Consider the following 15,567-nt stretch of genomic DNA (forward strand, 5'->3'; position numbering starts at 1 on the left):
AGTAGTTTTTTTTATCTACCGAACCAAACCCCTATTTTAACACTAGTATTAGTTCTCAATTTACGCGGCATTTCCGTGGAATGTAACCCTTGCGTAAAACAAGGGCGCCCATAAGGCAAGAGGGGCTCAAGCCCCCCTTTAAAATTAGAACTTCCTTACTTTTAGTTCTTTTTTCTTTGCAAAAATGTAAAAACATTTTTTTCCAGCAAATAATAAGTTATTAAAAATGTCAAATTTTAATAATTCTAATCTGTACTGAACTCTGTTTCTATGGGGAAAATATCCTGCTAAACCATGGGGAAAATATCTGAGCCCCCCTTAAAATTTTGCATATGGGCGTCCTTGGGGTCTACTGTAATCCTTTTCTCTTTTAAAATATAGTGACTGTTATTTTTGTTCTCATTTCCAAAGAGATAACCAATGATGATACATTTAGTCAAGAAAAATTATGCTTATGAATAAACAAATATAATTTGTTGGTTTTTTAAAAAGGAAAATTTTATTTAATTTTAATTTAACCTCCTAAAGAAAATATTTACATTTTCTTTCAATGTGATACCCATTTTATAATCATTAACTTGTATCTACTGTTACTGAATGATTGAAATTAATTTATTCTTGAAAATAAAAAAAAAAACTAATTTTCTAACAAAATATTTGTTACTGAAATCAACTGGAATGCTCATATTCTTTTCCTCTCAGTCTTGAGATAAAGCTTTATAATTGATAAAATACACTAATAGTAAAATATGAATTTATTAAAACTTCATTTACAGATGGTAAATGTTGAGTTACAAAATTCAAAAAATTACAAATAGAAAAATCAATTGGTGTAGAAAGATTTGGGGAACAATATCTTCAAATTTTCTTAACATGCTTTTTATATACATCATCTAAGAATAGAACACTAAAAATGTCATCATAAAATTCTGGATAATAATCACATGCTCTTTTGCAGTCTGGCATAAAATTTACTTCTAGAATCACAGGAATCATTTTTGGAACTGTAAAATATAAATGAATGATATAAATAGTAAATAATGAATAAAGTGAGAGGAAAAACTTGAACACATAAATATAATTAAGAAATTTAATTCAATTCATGAATAAGAAATTAAACTATCAATGTTTTTCTGCCACTTATATATAGGGTTACTGTTATTAAAATGCTGCACAAAAAAGAAGCACTGGTCACCATGGCTTCAAATTTGAATCCACAACACTTAAAGAAGGAGGAAATGGTATGGAAGAAGAAGAAACAAGTTTCAAACTTTACAAGTCTGAAATATTATGTTCTGCTTGCAAAGCTATTTTACAAAAATGGCAACAGTGCGCTATCTACTTTGAAGAAATTCTGGCCATTAAAAGTTATAAAAGAAAGACTATGGTCTGAGGTTATGGGGTCTGTGGAAAAAAATAATCAAGAAATTCAAAGTGACAGGTTCTTTTGAAGTGAAATATGGAAATCAATTGAAGCAATGAGAAGTAAAGGGACATAAGTGACAAAATTAAAAATTTGGAGTTAACCAGTATAAATAGCAGGGGACCCTCTCCCTCTGTCTTACGGCAAGAGTTAGTACTAGTAGCCCTGGTAGGTGCTGCTGTATAGCATGATTTAGAAAAAAAAAATCAATGAAAGCCTACCTAAGGCTTTATCTTTATACGCGTTTCACTCAAAACTTGAAAACATCCACTTACATCCCTTTGCTTCCCACTGCCTGAATTGTTTCAATATCAGTAGATGCGGTCACAGCATTACAGGGTTCTCCTCACCCCCTTTTTTTCAAGTACATACAGTCTGAATTTGAAATAAGTCTGGATAACATTTTGAAAATGGGAGACTTTAATTATAATCCCCCTGTATAATAGTAAATATTCTGTGATATGTTAAGCAGCAATTTTATTTTATGCGCTCTCTTTTACAAATTTGCCTCTGTTCTGAATAAATAACTCAAGTTTTTCATGGTGATGTTGAATTTTTATTCATCATATATGTATCAATTAAACTAGACAAGAAACAGGTTCTATGTAGATACAATATTTTATGATACTAATAGAACAGAGTTGATTTAATTAATAAGATTAGAATTCTTGTAATGCTGCTCCGAAAATCGATAACCGATTGTTTTTTGGGTAAAAGTTTGCTTAAAAACATCAAAGAATATTTGTTTACTTAAAAAATATATTAAGAATTTTGCTTTGGCATTAACTTAGGATAAAATCAAAATTTTCTTAAAAATGAGTATCGAAAAGGAAATTTTACAGTAATGCTCGGAATTACAAATTATTACATTAGTTCTTTATTTTAAAATAATGTTAAGACAAAAATCCTAACATACAAGTAGATGAAATTATTTGTCCCTTATGGCAACTTTCAAAAATAAAATTCTAATGATAACATACATTAATCTCTTTAACATTGTTTTTGAACAAATATTGATTTACATGCATTATTCCAAACAGCCCAGCTATCACATCCAGAGACTGCAGTTTTGTTCTTGTTTGAATTCATCAGTCTGGATTGGTGTTTAACTAAGCTGGAGGCAGATGTCATCTCATTGTAGCTGAGAGAGCCAACTGGTAGATAAAGTAAATTTATCTCACCAGTGAGGTTCGACTGGTAAATTGAAGGCAAAGCTTGGGTATTTAGCAGTAAGTTAGTGCCCCTAAGCCAGAGAGAGGGCTAAGGCAGAGCTAATGTAATATACCGATTATTTCTTTCAATGAAAGTAATTGTAAGCAACCACCACCTGTAACGACTGATTTTCGTCGGAACAGAGGTTTCGCTGCTTCAAAATTAGTAAAGATAGAAATGTTGGTAACATACCATCATAACTTCTGTCCCATTTCAGCATAATATCTAGTCCATACATTGCTCTGGAAGCAGAAAAATCTCCAATGCCTGCAGGGGGTTCCTTAAGGGTTGATGCAGTAAAAATGTCATTGATCATTTCATAAATGCTTTCCTGTTAACCATAAAACAAATTATATGTTTATTAATATGGGTCAAAAGTTCTAATTACTGTAGAGTTTCGAAAATCCGAGGTAATTGAGGTTGACACTAGCTTGGATAACTGAAAACTCGGAATATCGGGAAAGTCATAACAATTGCAATTTTATCCTATCAGGACGACAAAAGACGTACATACGAGGGTCATCCGGAAAGTAAAGTGTTTTGTGCTGGCGGGTGGGTGCGTTCTCCTACTACCGAAGCCGCATGATTATTGACCTTGGCATTGCTTTGCTTCAGTTTGGCATTAGTCGAAATCCCCAATGGCAAGTAATTGCTCAACTGTGTGACTTTTGTATGCCTGTTACAATTAATGATTCTGCCAAGTGTGAGGTTCGTAGTGTTGTAAGATTTTTGAATGTAAGAAGACTGCAACCAATAGAAATTTACAGACAAATCATTGAGGTGTATGGAAATATGATGAACGAAGCATCAGTTTGAAAAGAGTGCATTTCTGGATGGAAAGCACTATGGCAGTGATGAGTAACTTAAAGAAGCTGTTAATGACTGGTTCAACATCTTGGCGGCTACTGTGTATGCAGAAGGCATAGAAGAGCTTGTAAAACACTATGACAAGTGCTTAAATTTAAACAGTGTCTGTCTAGAAAGGTAACTTAAGTATCAATCAGTAAGTAAATAAAGATTTACTTTTTTGTATCAGCTATTAAGTTTTTATACAAAATCGTTCTTTACTTTCTGGATGACCCTCATACATACCTTTTATTTCCTAGCACAAAGTAAAGGACATATTGTGGCAATGAAAAATTTTCATTTTAATCACTTGTGAATCTATTCTAAGATGTCTGTATGCTCATAAAAACATGTGAACAAAAAATAAACAAAAAAAAAATATCCTGTTGGTCTATTTCGGTGTAAGTTTCGAATAGTTTTGTTGTGATTTTCTTTTTTGTCGTAACAAGTTTTTAGTCTTTAGCACATTTCAAGTGGCATATTTCACGCCTCTTGACTTGTGCTTCAGACACAGCCCTCCTATCGCCCTTAATTACTTTACTATATCACTCGTCTGGAAGAAGAGTGCCACAATACGAAATTTTTAATTTCCTTTTTTTCGCTTAAAGGGCTTCAAATGACATTATCTTTGGAAAATACTGACAATTTTTTTGTTCTAAATACTAATCACCGGAGAGCACAGCAAATAGAATTCTCTAACAGCAAATTTCCTGAAGAGCTCAACTTCAAAGGCTCCTCCTGTCAAGGTTCATTTCTTCATCTTGTGGCACTCTTCTTTCAAATGAGCAATATGCAGTTGAAGAAGTTTTTTAATAGCAAAACCATTATATTTTTAAATTTCATCAGTCAGCAACTTGAGCTGTTAAAAATGTTCATTATTTTATGGTATACAGTACAAGGATGTAATGAGGTATCCACATCAGATAGTTTCCCATTAGTTTAACAATATACAGGAATTTTCATAGTGCAAAAGAACAGCATATGGTGTTCTCTCTTTTTAGATATCTAAAAAGAGGTTGCATTTGTGGCTTCAAAAATTAATGGTGCTCCATGAAGAAACGAAAAAAACTGCATTCCTACTAGCAAGGGTCAAAGTTGAACTTCTCGATATCTTGAGACTCTCCTTTATATTCAATTTTTCATAACATCAAGTGCACAGGAGTCTGTCCAGAATTTTTCACAGGGTCCTATTTTTGAGAATTTTTTTTTTTTTTTTGTGAAAATCAATTTTTTTTGTGAAATTTCAAAACGTAAACCAAAAGTTATCTATCAATATAGATTATATTTTTGGTTTGTGTACTCATTTATTAAATAATGAGTCCATGAAGGGTCCTTTGGTTAATCAAAATTTTGTGAAGGGCCCTTAAAAATACCTATATTTCCTGTAGTCAGACCCTTGGTATAAGACATAAATAATATAAAAGGAATTATCCTATTCAAGAAACAAAATACCAAAAACAAACAGCTTGAATTGATTGCTTTTATAAGTTATTGAATATGTATTTGAAAAGTTTTCAAGAACAAATTGTAAAAGTCAGTGGATCAATTTATATTGTTTAACTGATCACTGAAAATAGGAACATCATTATCATACAGACAATTTATTCTAGGTGACATATTAATATAAAACTCCAAACTCCAGAATTTCAAAGGTGATTAAATATTTTAGAATCAGTTTCTAAGGCAAATCCTATTAAATATAAGCACTGTACTTTGAATTTCAACTGCAGTAAACTCCCGATTATCCGCGGAATAGGGTGGCTCAGTAGCCGCGGATAAGTGAATTTGTGCATAATCCACTAAATAGTTAAAAATCAATGTGAGCTTACCAGAATCAATGAATCTCACACACATTTAAACTTTAGCTAAGAGATAACAGTTTATGTAAGAAATGTATGTAAAAGCTTAAAAATGATTGCTCATTATTCAAACAGGAAACAGTTACACATAAGCTAGTAAATGGTGCAAGCAGAATTAGTTGAAACAGATTAAGCTAGGTTATACTAAAAACGCTTAAGAGATGGCAGTTTTTTCGAAGACGACTGGTTCGGTTACTCATTTACATGTGTACATGGTACAGATCTAAGAATCAGTGATTAAGAGATCTAAATGATTAGTGATCAGAATTTCGGTGACCATGAAGGTTTATTGTCATCAGAAAGAAGGGGAAGAAAGTAATAGGAATGATTGCCTGAATGCACTTGTTAAGTTGAAATGTGTGCATTTATCTAAATTTAATTAGGAAAAAAAAATAATGTGAAAGGTAATCCACCCCGCGGATAGTCGGTTTACTGTACCTAGCATTTAATTATCTTAAGGATAATATGCAATATTTTAAATTCATATTCAATAAAACAAAAACTTACCTCAATATCACACCATTTATAAGATGAATAATAATCTTCAAATTTTTTAATAAAATCATGACAATACATCTAAAATGAAAAAGTAACATAATTTAATAGTATTACCAAAGTTACTTATAATTTCCATTTTTTAAAAAAACATACATATGAGGCAGTGAGAAGAAAAGGGATGTAAGTGGACATTTCAAAATTTTGAATAAAATGTTTTTTAAGATAACGTCCTAGGTAAGCTTTCACTGATTTCCCCCCCTAAATCATGCTGAACAGCAGCACGTACCAGGGCTACTAGTACTATCTCTTGCCCCAAGACAGAGAAGAGGTTCTCTTACTATTTGTACTGATTATCTCCAAATTCTTAGTTTTGCCACTTACATCCCTTTGCTTCTCACTGCACATTGTTCAATCCAGAGTTATTACATGATTCATTAGTTAAAGTAATACCCTTTTAACTCTTCATTAGTTTCCATTAATATAAAAATTTGTCTTTACTAATAATATGAGACAGTAAGTTTGTCAGTTAGTATCTCACTGAGGGCCAAGACCACTTGGTTAATTTTCGTGAAATTGGTACAAAATTAATTTAGACCATGAATGTGTGCACCTTCAAACATTTTTTTCTCTAAAACTCAAATTTGCTCTTTTTTCATTTCCATTTTTGCTTTTTCAATGCAAAAGAATGATAGTGACATTTCAAATTTGGTACCAACTAACATATGTACTTTTAATAATGGGAAAGAAAATTCTTGAGCTAGAGACGAAAAATATTCAAATACCATCAGAGTTCATGTTATTTTACATTTTTCTGGAGAGAATCAGAAATAAATAAAACGAATATTCAAAATGCTTACCATTAGAGCTTTTGAAGAAAAAGAAATGAGAAACATTAAGTAATACACCAGGCATTTGTGCGTGAATGTTAGGTTTAGCATTACTTTGAGGTTTGTTAATAATCAAAACTCAAGAATGCTGAAACCCAATATTAAGGGATTACTTTAGGTGTCAGGAAAAGTGTTTTAAGTTAACTTCATACTCGTTTTTGAGAACTGCTAATTAAGAGATGAAGTAGAAACAAATGGTGCAACAGATTGTTTTAAAAATTTCATATAGTTCAAAAAAAAAAAACTCTCGAATTCATATGTGATAAGAACTATTATTTATCAGTGATCAACGAAGTAATGCGTATTTGTTTAATTATTTAAAATGTTTTTTTTTAATTAAAAACCTTTTCCCCCTTTCAGGTTTTTGTTTATTAACAGTTGTTAAGTTGAAGACAAATTAGGTTGGTCAGGATGCATAGTTGATGTCACAAAGGCTGAAAATTGAATGTGATTTAAAGTAACATCCCTTCATTTAAGTACTTAATGAAAGAACATTCTTAAGGAATGAAGTGTGTTCCTTGTAATGACACCTTTTCTCCAATCATATTTTTGATCAAGAGCAACCAATGTCAAAAATATCAGTTTTGAGAAAAGAGGACCAAAATGTTTTTTTTTCCCCTGTTTCTATCTAACTTTAATGTCTGCGCCCTGCAAACTTTTGAACACCTCAAAATATTATGTCAGGCTACATTAGGTTTGTACACAGATTAAATTACCTTAATCATACTTGAATTACAACTGAGATCAATTATTTTGGCTCTAAATAAAAAGACTGACTGTTAAACAAAGAGAAGATTACAGGACTTAGGTAAATGTAATTACTATAACTCAATACTAGGGCACTGCATTACATTCATTGGTTGTTATTGCACTGATGAGTTCACTATTTCATGGTCAGATTTCCATCACAATCTGAATTCGGTCAAATCTGACAATGCTGGTTCTTGCTCCAAGGTATAGATATTACCTTGTGACTTTAATGGATTTCAGTAGGCATTCAAGGGATGTAAAATAAGAAGTAACAACGTCAAAAAAGCAAAAAGTGCAGATTACTGCAGACACGTGTTTCGGCGTTACAAGGAAAGCCTTTTTCAATGCAAAAAGTAATGAGCTTATGGATGAAAAGACATCCGACAAAAGCCAAGAGCTAGATAATCAAACAGCTTTAAAGATAAAAATAGCAGATTAACCAAACACCAATGAGAAAATTATAAACCAATAAAGTACCATAGGAACACAGGGCTCTTGCGCCATAAAAACCAAATAAACCAACCAACCAATAGGAACGTTAACAAAGAGCAGGAGTTCTCTCACAGGCACTGTCAAGCCCAAACAAAGAATTCAATTGGACAAAGATTAAGCCAAAGCAGAAACAAAAACTCAATAACCGTGAACGGTGAGAAAGGAAAAGCTAATGGAAGAAAAACATCAGGAAATGAAATAAACAACAAAAAATTTTCAGAAAAGGAAAAATAAAGATAAAAAGAAGAAAAGGGGGGAAATTTCAACCCATGAGAAAAAAGTTAAAAATAAACAAAGCAAGATAGATATAAATGAATGGAAAAAATAAAAATAAAAAAGTATGCAAAATAGAAAAAAATGGATAGGGTAGGACAGTGTTAAAGATATGGGAGCCAGAACATTGGGAAAATACAGAACTGCTTTAAGATCATTAACTAAGTTAGAACTGTCCCTCAAAATATGGAAAGATTCCCAAAAGTCAAGATCTGATGAATTGGGGCATTTTTGGATAATCTCATAAGACAATTAAAATCAAAAGAGTGATTCAAATCCCAACAATGTTGAGCAATACTAGACTTATTTAATTGCTGTTTTTTCATATAATTTTGATGCTCTTTCAAGCGAAATTTTAAAGCACGCCAAGTCTGTCCAATATAGGCAAGTTTACAGCTACAATTAATTTTATAAATTCCACAACAATTAAGAGGGTGATTAGGATCTTTAAGAGAAGAGAATGAAAGTTAATAGGAGAGAACACCACAACTGGAATTAGAAACATTTTAGAATGTCAGCAACCTGATAGCTTACAGATGGAAAGAATGGCAAAACAACCAAATTCTTTCTGATGAAAGTTTGGTAAAGAACATTAGTTTGGGATTTATTTGAAAGTTTTTTATAAATGGAATCAATCAAAGTTGGCGGATAGTCTCTATCAATTGCTACAGCTTTAAGATAATTAAGTTCCACATTAAGAACAAATATTAATAGCACAATAAACAAAAGAATTGAAAGCAGAATATTTTTGATTTGGAGGATGAGGCGATAGTCTATGAGGAGGTAAAGAAACAGCAAAAAGTTTGCGATAAACAGTAGTTTCAAAAGCAATTTCAGTACAAGAAACAAATACATCCAGAAATGAAATGCAATTTTTCTTCCATTCAGCTTTTCCTTTCTCAAAGGTTCACGGTTATTGACTTTTTCTTTCTGTTTCAACTTTGGCTTAATCTTTGTCCAATTGAATTCTTTTTTTTGGGTCTTGACTGTGCCTGTGAGAGAGCTCTTGCCCTTTGTTCGCATTTCTATTGGTTCTTTATTGGTTTATAATTTTCTCACTGGTGTTTGGTGAATCCGCTATTTTTATCTTTTAAGCTGTTTGCTTATCTAGCTCTTGGCTTTTGTCGGATGTGTTTTCATCCATAAGCTCATTACTTTTTGCATTGAAAAAGGCATTCCTTGTAATGCCGAAATATGTGTCTGCAGTAATCTGCAATTTGTGCTTTTTTGACACTGTTATTACTTACTTTACTTTTCAGCACAAAGATACTTATTTATCTTATTCATAGGATGCTTCCAAGTTTTGTATACATGATGAAATTTTTTACTTATTGGAAATGAAAATTTGCTATAATTTAGCACTTAACTGGAAAATAAAGGAAAAATTATTTACTTGTTTCAGTGGAAAATTGTTGTAATTCATGACTGTAAAATGTTTTTCATAATCTTCAAAATCATCTAATGAGAATGGCCTGTAACATAAAATGGGAACTAGAAATAGTTTTCATATTTTTTACTAACTTGTTAAGGGGGAAAATGTATCACAACTCACTTATTTGCAAAACGAATCCAAAATCTTTGGTAAACATACAAGTCTAAAGGTAGTACTTTTCTCAACAAGACTATAAAACGAAGATCCATTTTTACTAATCCAATTTCCTCAACGGGAAATAAAACTGGATCAGTAATGTATTCACATGCCACCTGAAAAATAAAAAGTTCTTGTGAAAAGAAATGAAAACAAAGCATTTAAAAAAATTGCCTTTGTATTAAATATGTGAATAAAAAACTACGTATGTACATTATCACAATAGCTAAAATTTGACAATCAGAAAAACTATTCAATTAGTTAATGATCTTTAAACATTAAATTTTCTAAAAAAAAAGCTATATTATAAATTAAATTATTTAACTTATTATGACATATTCAATTATGCGGGTAGTATTGATGAAAATATTATTACTAATGGTCTTGTTTCACTCAACCGGATGATTTGGCTCAAATCGTCAGTTATGTAAATTTCCATTCCTCTTGCTAAATTGAAAGGCTTACAAATCCAAATGTTCTTCATATTCCTGAAATAATAAGCAATTAACTATTTGGAGTTAATATTATTCTTTTGATAGCAGGAAAAAATAAAAACAACACCAAGAATTTTTTTTCTTCTCATTTTAGTTGAATGCAAACCATAATGCAGACATAATTGCGTTGTTTAAATTTATCAAAATGAAAGATGTTAATGAGTTAAATTTTTGCACAGAAAGTAGGACAAGTGGTCATTGTGTTAAGCAATTCAAATCTCAGGCTAACCTGGAAATTAGGATAAATTACTACTTTAGTAGAGTTGTGGGCACTTGGAACAGCTTACTGGAAGAGGCTGTAATGAGCAAGAGGGTAGATTAGATAGCTTTAAGCGGGCCATTGATTTTCACTAGGGATTAATAAATTGACTAGGATCAGCCTAGCTGGGCCCAGAGCCTGTCGCTGGTTGTCACATTTGTATTTTTAAATTTATCACCATTCTTAAACTTGAAGAGAAGGGAGGGGGAGAAAGCATTCACTATTTTTTTTTTTTTTAAATTCTCATTTTTATATGCTAAAGTGTGTGGATGTCGCCTGCCTTGTCTAGAGGTCAGAGAAGTTTGATTGTGACAGGAAGGTCTGGGTTCGAATCCCGGCTCGGGCATGGATGTACTTTCTGTCCTTGTCCTTTCTTTGTGGGAATGTGTTGTTATGCTGTGAATGGTTGCCTACCCTATAAACGGGTCCTTATGCAGGGTGGTGACAGGAACTGTGAAAAAAAGTTCCCTGACTTTTCCCTGATTAAGTTCACCAAATTTCCCTGATTTACGTTACCAATTATAATGGTTTCCTTCCTTTGCTCTACTTGAAATCCATTGTATGTTTGTATAAAATACAGTATTTTAAACGTGTTAAGTTGTGTAAAGTTAATGAACTAAAGATATATTTTAAAAAGATGCTACTTTTTTTAACAAAATGGTAAAAAAAAAAGCATATTAAGTGAATTGTTTTTGGAAAAAAAAAAACTACAAAAGAGTACTTTAAATTTTTTCTACATGGAAAGATTATAGAAGATTTTTAAAAAGTACTTTACTTCTAGAAACCATTTAGCATAAGAATGTATTAACATATGAAAAATTAAAATCACTCTTAAAAACATATGTGTATTTATGGTAGAACGAAGAAGTAATTGAAATTATTTTGAACTAAATTTTCAAACAGTATAATAATTGTTGCAAGAATAACAAGTAATAGTGAAAGAATGGAAGTAATATAATTATTCTTATTTAACTGACATTTATGCAAAACAGATGAAACCTTTTGACATCCATTCATAGGGAGCTTTTCTCTAATCAAGAACATAGGTTTTAATGAATGAATACAGCATTTTAACAATAAAAAATAAAGATATTTACTTAATTACACAAGTTAACTATTTCAAATGATTTAAGTAGGTAACGAAAAAATCTTAGATTGCTTTTGTAAGAAACAACTTTGAAATGCAAGAAAAAAAAAAAAAGCAATTAGTCAACTTCAAAATATATAAAAGAAGAATACAACTTGGTTATAAAATAAAAGAAACATTTAAGTCTGAAGAAAAGAAAACCTTTATAATCTGCGGTGACAGCAAATAGTATAGCGGCAAAAATCTAAGTTTTTTTTATTGAAAGTTCAATTTTAGCAATTAAATTAAAAACACGAAGAAGTAATAGCTTTTAAGCTTTTACCAGTATTAATTGAAAAACCAAAGACTTCTTCTTGAAATCGTGATTACAGTACGCTAATCATTTCGAGACAATGGAATAAAGGCAAAGGAGCTAAGGCATTAATGAAGGCTTACTCTTTGCCTGTATGGTTGTTTATTTTATATCAGATCGAAAGCGTGAAAGGAAATTTCAAGCTAGGTGAAATAAACAACCTAACAGACACAGAAGCAATCTTAGGAAGTTCATCCTGCGGTTAATAAATAAGATTCAATACTTTGACGTTGAGGAAAAAAGATTTAAATTTATGCGGCAGTGTATAATCGCTCCTCATTAATTTTACGTTTTTTTTTTTTTTTTTTTTTGAACAGATAATTGGCAGAAAATGCGTAGGGAATTTTGATACTTAATTTTGTAAAGCAAAAAAAAATTTTTTTTTCTTTCTTCATAAAATCAATTTTCCCTGATTTTTTGTTATTTTTTCGAAATTCTCTGATATTTCCCTGATCTCCCTGATCTGTCGCCACCCTGTTATGGCATGTGTGTACTGTAGAAGTCGGACTTCACACCAAATTACGGTACGGTTGGAAAAGTGAAGCAGCGCACCCCAAATTGCCATTGTGGTGTGCCAGCACAACAACAACAAAGTGTGTGGATGCTATCATTCTCCAAAGCTAGCTACTTTTTATGTGTTGTATGCTGGGTGTGATCTGGATTAATAGTATGCACAGCTAAAGTTTCAAAAAGGTTTAAGTCATATAAATTTATCAATAACTTATTATTATTATTATTAGTACAATGTGTGATTCTGATGAGAAGTGCTTTAAAATTCATGAAACTTATTTGGGTGGTACTTTTATAATCATAGAGTGGAAACCAAGATTTAGTAAGCTTTAAAGCCTGGAATTAGAGATTTTTTAAAAATAGCGAAATTTTGCATGTTTCTAACTAGCAACCGAAAATCTGCAAGCAGAATTATGTAGAGTTACTGAACAAATTTCACAATTTGTTAAAACTTTCATTTTTGATTTTTTTATATGGAGGACACATACTATACGTTCTTTTACTTAGAAATATATTAAAAAGGTTTAAAAAAAATAAAACCAATACACTGCTCTGGGCAGTATCTGCCAAAATGAGTTTTTGAGATATTTGAGGAAACATATTTTGGATTCAATACGAATAATACTAACAATAGGGAAATGTTTGAATTAGATTTTTTTTCATGCTTTTTTTCAGAGGAAACCAAATAAGCAAGCTTGTACTATAAAGTTAACTTACAATAGATGATAAAAATGCAAAAAGTTGAAAATGTTACAGTTACAGTGCCTGCCGCTTAGTAAAATCACACTTGTTCTGAGATCATTTGATTTTATAAAATGGCTGATTTTATAAACCGGCATAAAAGGCACTGACCTTAAAAATGAAAGGTTTTGAAGTTTAAATATTCTAAAAACGAAATGAATTTTTCATTTGTTATTAGTTGAAGTGTTTCAAATTACAATTGACATTATTTCTTTTATTTGCACTAGGGTCTTAATCAAACAACAATATGCCAATATTTTAACAGAATTGAGGAATAAAGATTCAATACTGTCTGAAAGTAATTTTTTTTTTTTTTTTTTGTAATTTTCAATTCTGTTATTTGCACAAGGGTCTTAATCAAACAAACTCGCCAATATTTTAACAGAATTGAAGAATGAAGATTCAATATCGCCTGAAAGTTAACAAAATGTTTTGTAATTTTCAACGTTATATTTTCCTTTTTACTCTATATTGCATTGTACCACATCAAACGAGTTTCTGACATGTTTTGAAGTTTGGTACTGAAATTTCCTCATGTTCTGAGACTGATTCCTTCACTTCTTGGTGCTTCTTTATCAATATTTTACTTATGATGTTCAAAAGTTTTATTTTATGAAACAGCGATAGTGATTTTATTAAAGGATAATTTTTACATGTTTCGATATTGCAATGATTCGATTCTTCCAGATTTGATTTTAAAAAGCGGCTGATTTTATAATCCAGTGATTTTATTAATGGCGGGTACTGTACTGCCTTTTACCTGCCCAAGGCAGTACAATTCTCTAGCATATAAAACAAAATATAGTACAGAAAAAGAGAGGTCTTAAATGCTTACCTTTTTTCCCTATGAAGAAAATGTGATGAAAACTGAGGTAACTCTGACAGTAAATTATATGTAACTGGTAACCAAATTGGGTTTGCTTCTAGCAAATCAATATTTGAAGGCAAGTTTTGGCAACACCTACGACATACAACAGCAAGCAAATCTTTATTTATCAAGACTTGTTCGGATGGAAATTGATTGACAAAAAAGGCATCAGTATGGGAATTGAGAAGTTCCCTAGAAAGATTTTATTTAAAAGTTAATAATTTTTATCATGTAGTTTTAAAAATATAAGTATTAGGTGTTCAAGTACTAACTTATAGTCATAGATTCGTTCTGACAGCCACAGTATATCAGCTTCTAGTTTTTCATCAGTCATTTTGAAAAGAGGATGAGTTAAGTGTTTCTTAACATCAGGGTATTCAGAATACACTTTGTATACTGTTTTATTGCTTGGAGGAACTACTTTATCACTGCAGGGTATTATTTCTTGGTGGCGTCCAGACTACAATGGAAAAAAAAAATATTTGTGCATAAAATAGAGTGTCTTTTTTTAAAAAAATACATAACAGCAATAATAAAACTATGAGTGTAATACTATTTAGTTTACTAAAACCAGATTTTTTAAAATATATTTACAAGTACAGTCGAATCCCGACTTACGCGAGGGATGCGTTCCAAGACCCCTCGCGTAAGTCAAAATTTCGCATTGTGGCGAAGGGTGTGTGTAAAAACTTTTATAAATATACTCAATTATTTTAAATACTTGTAAAAACCGCCTAAAACTTAAAAATCATTTATCAACCATACATTGCTGTTTCTTACATAAAAAACTGAATTCTTATTTGTATTTAAAAAAAAAGTTTCATTCAACCCAAAATACTGCTATGATGCACAAAATCAATGATCAATGGGAAATAAAGACACAAAATAAACCAGTATGGTAAGTACAGTATGTAGTAAGAAAAACAAATAGACTATTTGTAATGTATAATAGATCCAGTAATAATGTTTAACTTAAAAAAGTAAGGATGATGATGATTTATGCTGCCTGATCAAACCGTTATTCTTATATATTTTTAAATAAACAATACAGTTGCTTCACTTTTTTTTTTTTTAAATAATGTTTCCATCTATGGTAACACCCCACTTCCTGGTTTCTTAAATTCACAATACAAGAGCAGCTTCAATTTTCATAATTTTTGCATTTCCTTAGATACTACTCGGTGAACTTTTATGAATTTCCTTTTCTTGACTTTTAATTGTACATATGGAAGATTCACTCATACCAAATTGTCATGCTGCCCTGCCTTCAACGCATTTTATAGTTGTTCATGCACATAACCTTTAGTTTTTCTTTAATTGTCAGAAACTTTCTCCTTTTCTTTCATCTTCAAAAACTTGAGATGAAACTCTAATCTTAAAAATATTTGTGTATTTCCTGACATATTTTACATTTAGATAATTTAGTCT

The 15,567-nt window shown here is 31.0% G+C and overlaps 1 protein-coding gene across 1 annotated transcript in view; it reads right to left on the reverse strand.

The window, feature by feature from the left end:
* Nucleotides 1-737: 737 nt before the first annotated feature.
* The window catches only part of LOC129229879 (tubulin--tyrosine ligase-like protein 12), a 41,915-nt gene continuing 27,085 nt past the window's right edge, over nucleotides 738-15,567 (reverse strand). Inside the window, exons 8-15 of the mRNA XM_054864256.1 lie at nucleotides 14,412-14,599; nucleotides 14,107-14,331; nucleotides 10,205-10,316; nucleotides 9,793-9,944; nucleotides 9,634-9,712; nucleotides 5,848-5,916; nucleotides 2,828-2,966; nucleotides 738-1,004 (exon numbers count right to left, since the gene is read on the reverse strand). Coding sequence (XP_054720231.1) covers nucleotides 859-1,004; nucleotides 2,828-2,966; nucleotides 5,848-5,916; nucleotides 9,634-9,712; nucleotides 9,793-9,944; nucleotides 10,205-10,316; nucleotides 14,107-14,331; nucleotides 14,412-14,599 — 1,110 coding nt within the window. The 3' untranslated portion in view covers nucleotides 738-858. The remainder of the gene's footprint in view (nucleotides 1,005-2,827; nucleotides 2,967-5,847; nucleotides 5,917-9,633; nucleotides 9,713-9,792; nucleotides 9,945-10,204; nucleotides 10,317-14,106; nucleotides 14,332-14,411; nucleotides 14,600-15,567) is intronic.

Source organism: Uloborus diversus, chromosome 9 (genome assembly GCF_026930045.1).
Source record: "Uloborus diversus isolate 005 chromosome 9, Udiv.v.3.1, whole genome shotgun sequence".
NCBI classification, from domain to species: Eukaryota; Metazoa; Arthropoda; class Arachnida; order Araneae; family Uloboridae; genus Uloborus; species Uloborus diversus.